At 43.8% G+C, this 7963-nt stretch overlaps 1 protein-coding gene across 1 annotated transcript; it reads right to left on the reverse strand.

The window, feature by feature from the left end:
• Positions 1-2741: 2741 nt before the first annotated feature.
• On the reverse strand, positions 2742-7294 carry LOC133141400 (interleukin-17C-like). The gene is made up of 3 exons (XM_061261929.1): positions 7226-7294; positions 5700-5875; positions 2742-3050 (listed from the first exon to the last, which is right to left on the reverse strand). The coding sequence occupies exons 1-3, from the start codon at positions 7274-7276 to the stop codon at positions 2831-2833; spliced, it is 447 nt and encodes a 148-aa protein (XP_061117913.1). The 5' UTR covers positions 7277-7294; the 3' UTR covers positions 2742-2830.
• Positions 7295-7963: the final 669 nt, after the last annotated feature.

Below are 7963 nucleotides of genomic sequence, written 5' to 3' on the forward strand. Positions count from 1 at the left end.
AATTGGCCAGATAAGGTTGGGGCATTTTATCGCTTAAAGATTTAATAGGCAATCGTTGCCACAATAGTATTTGGCATGTAGAAACTGATTTTATTGCTCACGTTGCTACAGATGGCGGGGCAACGTTCTAGCTTTCAGTGATACGGTCGACAGATGAAAAAGAAACAAATGAAGTTTTATGATCCGTGTCTTGATGGCCTCTTTCAGAAAAATAGTGATATTTTGTAATTTTTTTTTATTAAATGCATTTTTATTTACTGGCCCATTTCAGCTTAATGTGTTAGCCAGTTAAAATTGGCCACCTTCTGCATTGATTTCAGCAGATATTTTGATGGTTCCTCTCATTGACACCTATTCAAACGTTATTGACAATATCCAAGCCTGGATATGCCAGTAATATTGTATATACCATTATAAAGAAATGTACATACACACAAACTCACACACACATACACACACAAACACACACATAGACTACAAGTACACACGTGAATGCAGGCACACATGCACAGATGTGCACACAAATTCACTGTCCTCACACGCACAGGCACACACATTCAAACAATGAGTTTATTTTTTAGTTTTGCATTTTCAATTGCTGTTGTGTTTTAATGTCATTTCAATATTTTCAATTGTTAAACACCCACAGATCCACCTGCACATTGTTCACACACAAATTAGACATTGCATGTATCTGCACTAATGCACCCACACACACAGGTACATTTTTAAAACAATTTTCTTGTTATGATCCGTCAGGTTCACATACACAGGTAATTGTCCAGGTTCACGGGCCCATTTTACCTGAACAGGTGACCCATTTTACCTGATCACAGTACGCTTGTCTTGGAGGGGAACATCTGACACTTAAATCGCTCTAGGACTGTAGCATTTTGTATTACATAATTCCAACTGAGAATGATAGAGGAGACCTGACTTAATAAACAAGAAACATATTTGAAAGTTGAGCATTGTGTTGATTAGCCAAAAAGTCGCCCAATTTACCTGCCTTCACCCTGAGTAAACATAGGCTACATAAACTGAATACATGACTAAGTGAGAAAATAAATAAATACATATTAGAATTAGTATGCATGTTGTATAGCCCATTAAATGATTTATTTAGCCATAGATATTTGTTGCTATTTCACTTTATATATTTTATTCCTAAGTACAGTAATCCTGCAAGTTGTATCTTTTCTTTTTACAGACTTCCTTCTGCTCATCCTTCAGGATTTCCATCGGTCTAATTATATAACTCTCACTAAAGTCTAATTATACTGTTTAACTCTTACTACAGTCTACTGGACAACTCTTACTAAAGTCAAATTCTGCAACTCTTATTTATTGGCAACTAATAAATTGGCGTGTCATGGTTGACCAAAACAAGGGGACGGCCTAGGCATGATCACAGCGTTATATAACTGCAGTTAACATATAATTACTTTCATGCTGCATCTGAGGAACATAGGACTAAAAACACACCTTTCCAAACTATACCTTAGTCCTCCCTTCTGATCCCACCCCCCTTTCCGATATCACTATCCCTCTTGTCTAACCCAAAAATAAATAAATTAAAAATTGCACTTATGATGACTGTATGTTTAGAACGGCACTTCATGTGTATTTTACTACTTATGGATGTGATGCTTTAGCTTGTGGAAGAACCTATGCACTTGTAAATCGCTTTGGATTAAAAGCGTCTGCCAAATGACTAAAATGTAAAATGTAAACATAAGCCATTCTGACTTGTGACACTGAAGACCAGTGTGGTGTTTCACAAAGCAGGATTACATTATCAGGATAACCGTGCTACCGTGGGTAAAATCCAGAACAGCTCATTTTACTTCAGCTCATGTTCCAGATCTTGGAGGGTTTCTGGGTTTTACACAGTGCAGTTACCCAGCTAACTCAGTAATCCTGCTCTGTGGGTTTTACTCAGTGCAGTTATCCAGCTAACTCAGTAATCCTGCTCTGTGGGTTTTACTCAGTGCAGTTATCTGGCTAACTCAGTAATCCTGCTTTTGGGGTTTTACTCAGTGCAGTTATCCTGCTAACTCAGTAATCCTGCTTTGTGGGTTTTACTCAGTGCAGTTATCCAACTAACTCAGTAATCCTACTTTGTGGGTTTTACTCAGTGCAGTTATCCAGCTAACTCAGTAATCCTGCTTTGTGGGTTTTACTCAGTGCAGTTATCCTGCTAACTCAGTAATCCTGCTCTGTGGGTTTTACTCAGTGCAGTTATCCAGCTAACTCAGTAATCCTGCTCTGTGGGTTTTACTCAGTGCAGTTATCCTGCTAACTCAGTAATCCTGCTCTGTGGGTTTTACTCAGTGCAGTTATCCAGCTAACTCAGTAATCCTGCTCTGTGGGTTTTACTCAGTGCAGTTATCTGGCTAACTCAGTAATCCTGCTTTTGGGGTTTTACTCAGTGCAGTTATCCTGCTAACTCAGTAATCCTGCTTTGTGGGTTTTACTCAGTGCAGTTATCCAACTAACACAGTAATCCTGCTTTGTGGGTTTTACTCAGCGCAGTTATCCAGCTAACTCAGTAATCCTGCTTTGTGAAACAACCCCCAGGCTATCCGGGTGTAAAACTTGCCTTTGGGCACTGCTACTGCTGAAACACACACACACACACACACCACGGAACCGCTTTCAATTAATTCATCACGAAAACCTTTAATGCGTCAACAACAACAACAACAACAACAACAACAAACAAAAAAACATGAGCCTTAAAGTGCAAGTCGTGTTTCTATGGTTTCCGGGGCGAGCGCAGGACGAGGCGCCGGGTTGGGCCCGGGCGGGTTGCCGCGGGCGACGGGCCTCAGAAGCGTCGGGGGGTGGCGCAGAGGCAGGCGATGGGAACGCTCTCGTACTCCAGGGAGTAGGTGGGGCAGCCGCGGCTCTTGCGGAGCACCGGCATCTGGACGGAGACGGGGACGGTCTCCAGGCTGAAGGGGCTGTCCCCCCCCCCGCAGGAGTGGCTGGACAGGCACCGCGCCACGTGGATCACCTGCGGCACCCGGTCCAGGTCCGTGTCCGGCCTGGGGGGGGGGGGGGGGACGGGGGGGGGGGACCCGTTTCGGGAAGAGATGAGCTAGAGCAGGGGTGTCATAAACTCCAGTCCTGGAGGGCCGCAGCGTCTGCCGGTATCTGTGGTTGCTTTTCAATCAGCGGCCATTTAAGGCTTTGAGAACAAGGTGTGTGGACTCTTTAGCCAATAAAAGACTTTGAAATATTTGAAATGTATCTCTCGTGCTGAAACGCTAAAAACCAGCAGACACTGCGGCCCTCCGGGACTGGAGTTTGACACCTCTGAGCTGAAGGTACAATAGGTAAGATTTCGGTGTACAAGGCCATTGTAAATCCCTTCCTATCATTGAAAAAAGGCTCACTGACATGCTGACTCACCCTCTGCCTGTGTTTATAGTCCTTAAATTCGAGTTTCAAAATATTCAGTTGACGGACCGACATTGTACCAAAACAGTGTACAGCTGTACAATAATTCAAGCTCATTGGTTGCAGGGGGTTTGCAGAGCATGGTGCGAAAAACAAGAAACATCCAGTGAGCAGCAGTTCTGGGGGCAGAAACGCCGTGTTAATGAGAGAGATCCAAGGAGAAGGGCCAAACTGGCCAAAGCTAACAGGAAGGTGACAGTAACAGAAATAACTCAGATGTGTGGTATTGAATCTGGACCTTGCGATCACCCAAGGGCAGGCGCCCACAGGATCACTCAGCAATGGATGGGTCTCTCGTTGCTCAACAGCGACCTCTGGTGGTCAATCTATGCATCTGCGTACAAAGAAATCTGCACATGGGAGTGTGTGTAAAGAGGCAGCAGCTAGACATTAGGGGCCAGTGTCACCATGGAGACTGTCCAATCAGAATACAGTTTAGTCTCAGACTAGGGTTGATCCATGTCTCTGAAACTGGCTCTACCAGAGTTGAAGGAGAGAATAGGCCTATCTGCACTGTCTCTGACTGACTGCTGAGGTTGCTAGGCAATGGGTTTAGCCGGTGAACGTGATTGGGAGGAAAAAGGGGAAAATAGTTTAAAGGCATCTAAGCCTCTGCTTGCAGAGGTTCACCAGGGCTCTGCAGCATTAACCATGGGTCTGAACTTCCATCGTGCTTCTCTCTGTTGACCCCAGTCCCAGCGGTGTGGTGCAGGTATGAAAACATTTAACGAGGCTTCTTGAAAACCCAAGAAACCTTGAAACCGTGATTCCGAGGCGCTCGAGGTGCTTGTTTGTGCGGCGATCTACTAACCCTGCCAAGTCCCTCCCTCTGGAGCAGCGAGACAATTATTGCTGCCCCACGTGAGCCGGCCAAACTTGGCTTTTTGGCAGGACCGGGTATCGAACCCCGGTCCCTGGTGTGCAACTGCAGCAAACTGCAACCGCAAGTCTGCTGCGTCTTAGCCTGGAGAGGAAGTTATTTTGATTGCTACAAACATGTCAGAGACTGACAGGTCATTATATACTGACTGAGCACTTTATTCGGTATTTATTAGACTTATTTTTTAGACTTCTACTGCTGTAGCCTATCCACTTAGAGTTATGCTGCATTGTGTGTTCAGAGATGATCTTCTGCACACCACTGTCGTAATGTGTGGTTATTTGAGTCACTTTCCCGTCAGCTTTGACCGGTCTGGCCCTTCACCTCTGATGCTCTCATAAACAAGGCATTTCTGTCTGCAGAACTGCTGCTCACTGGATTTTTATTTTATTTTATATCATCCTTTACAAACTCTAGAGACTAGTGTGCGTGAAAGAGGGGATCAGCAGTTTCTCAAACCACCCTGTCCTCCACCAACAATCATTCCACGGTCAAAGTCACTTAGATCACATTTTTACCCCATTCTGATGGTTGATGTCAACATTAACTGAAGCTCCTGACCCGTATCTACATAACTGTATTCATTGTACTGCTACCACACAATTGGCTGATTAGATAATCGCATGAATAAGTAGGTGTTATAAAATGAATATGTTCCTAATAAAGTGCCCGGTGAGTGTCACTTCACCGATTTTAGGACTCAATTAAACGTAAATCACCGTTCAGTGGAGGCGCTGTTTGTCAGACTCGATAACAGGCGAACTTAAAAAAGAACATAAACTTTTAAAGTGGGTTTGGGCTCAATCAGATTCGATTTGTTAACCGCTGCATGACATATCTAATAATAAAATATAATTACTGGTATAATTAAAGGTGAAAAGTCGGAGAGTGATTGTCAATTTTAAAGATACGTTTTCTGACCCTTGTTTCCAGGTAGTCAGTGATCTCTGACATCTTGTTCTCAAAGTGAATGTGCAAGAATGACTTCGCACAACGCTGCTGGTACCGCGTAGACTCGACGCAGAAGTGTAAATCATTCTTTACTTTACAGCCCGTGAGTTACCTAGTATTTACTGGGTAAATAGGCTACACAGCTACTTGCGTAACTAATAGGTAACTACATACATAGATTTGAATGGCAAGTACTCTGAAATAAAGTCAGTAAGTACCACATCTAAGTCATATGTAAATACGTGAAGGCCATTTCATAGTAGCCCACTTACCTTTGAAATCAAAATTGTTACCTACCGAATAAATTACTAATTAGCGGGCAGTAGGCTACAATAAAGCCATTACATTGCCGGAGCATAGCATAGCCTATATCTTTCGTGAACTTCGTTCGTTCGTCTCTTACTCGTAGACCCAGGATGCGATGCTCCTCTCGTTGAGGTTCTTCGGCATGTTCGCGAGCTTGTAATGGAACTCCTCCAAGCTCCGCGTGCAGAACGTCTCCTCCACGCACCTCCCGCTGACGGCACTGCCGCGGCTCGCGCCGATCACCAGCAGAACCAGGCAGCAGATTCGCAGGAGCTGAAAAGGGCGAACAGACGTTCTCTTCTGCATATGTTCGGCGGCAAGAGACTTCACGCTGTAATCTCGGCTACTACAACGGCATTATGGTAAGCAGAAAGAACTTTTAAAATGTTAAAAAAATTTTTTTTTACATAATACAAGTGTCCTGGATTTAATTTTCATTGAATGCCGCTTCATAGAAATGCATAGTGCGCACAAAAGACCAAAACGCAGGGTCCCAGGACGTTGTGCAATTAATAATGGGTTAAATATGCATTGCGATTGCTTTCTATCAAGAGTATGGTTTTGAGTCTCATTTCAAGATTTTGGCTGCCATGCAAGGCCCCGACCAGCTCGTCAGGAGCATTTGGGGGTTAGGTGTCTTGCTCAGGGACACTTCAACACACCCAGGACGGAATTGAACCGGCAACCCTCCGACTGCCAGGCGACTGCTCTTACTGCCTGAGCAAATGTCACAAATGTACAAAAAGTACATATCAAGGTCATTAGAACAAACTACAGAACCTTTTGGAAAAGCAACATACAATTTGAAATATATTTCATTTCAAAATCAGTCAAATAATAACAAGTGTTATTCTTAGATTATTGTAGTGGAACAACTGGACAGAAGTGAAGCCAAAGAGTGGGTGTTAGTTGCTCAGTGGAAGATGTCCACACTGAAGGTGAGTGGGTTTCAATTTTCCAAACAGTGTCTTTAAAGATCGTTCAGATCTTTTGGTTTGTGCTTCAATTCAAACCACAAACGTCCAATAAGGTTCACGTCTGGAGATGGAGATGATCATTTCCAGACAGTCATTTTAGCCTAAAAGACCAATGATCCATAAACATCTCACAATCAACCAAGAAATTTCTGACCAAATTTGGGATCACGGTCTCACTAAAAGACCCAGTTCCAGCCAAGTGCAAACTTCCTGATGAGGAGCCTAAAATGCCTGGTCTCTGGCTGGACTTCAGAAGTTTGCTGGCTGACCTTAACAAGAGTACCAGGACCAGTAGATACAAAACAAGCTTTCCCTTCCCTGCTGTAAAATCCAGCTCTGACCAGCTTGAAATGACCAGCTACCAGTAGTTTGAAAACAGAGCATGAGGTGGTCAAACCATGTTAAGTATGGGAACTGGTCTGAACAAAAAAAACCCAAAAAAACCTAAAACTGGTTAACCAGCTACCAGCAGTTTGAAAACAGAGCTTGAGCTGGTCAAACCATGTTAAGTATAGGAACAAAAAACCTAAAACTGGTTAAACTGGTCAAAACCTAGCTTCAGCGTTTTTCCTTTCAGCGGGGCTTGTAAAACAGGCTAATCTCTGTGTGATGGGTGTAAAAGTCGCGCCGTGGAAGATGCACTCACCCTCCGCTGGGTCATGGCGTGTAAGATGGTGGGCGTTATCCTCAGGGACATGGTCGGAGCAGGGCGGCTGATTCCTGATGCGTAATGCCCGGTGCAAGCGGACCTGTTTTATACCGGAGAGAGCTTCCACGTCGAGGGCACCATCACCCCTTCACGCAGGCTCTTCACCTTGGGAGAGGCGTTAGCACGTCGGCATCCTACGTCACGGGCGGTGTCGCTCACGGTCAGAGGTTTCTGCCCGTGTTTAAATTAGGAGCTGAAGAGGCTCGATATTTTCCTTTCCTGGGGAGGCTCTTGTGTCGGGGGGCGCGGTCCGAGTTCAGTTCCGTTTGCTTCTCCACAGAGGAGAAAAGAATATGCTGAAACGCCCTGTAAAATGTGGATTACTTTAGTAAAAAAATTATGCTTAATTTAGTACACAGCATTGTTTTATTTTCTAAATATCACAATATCTGAAAGTGGCACAGATTTGTATATTTGCTCGTATGCTGTGAAGTGCTAAGTGCCAATACCTTGTACATTGAAAAGAAAAACAAGGTTGAACGTTTGGCTTATGTAAAGTTGGGCCAAAACACATACATGATCTACACACTGATGTACCATTAGGGTACACGCAATCTCTAACAATCCCTAAATTCTTCCAATTTCAAAAATGAAATGGTCCTTAACTTTCAGTGTAAATAGAATTTAAATTCAGTGAAAGGCATAGCATTGTATTGTTTTGAATACATGTACCCT

Source organism: Conger conger, chromosome 12 (assembly GCF_963514075.1).
Source record: "Conger conger chromosome 12, fConCon1.1, whole genome shotgun sequence".
Lineage (NCBI taxonomy): Eukaryota > Metazoa > Chordata > Actinopteri > Anguilliformes > Congridae > Conger > Conger conger.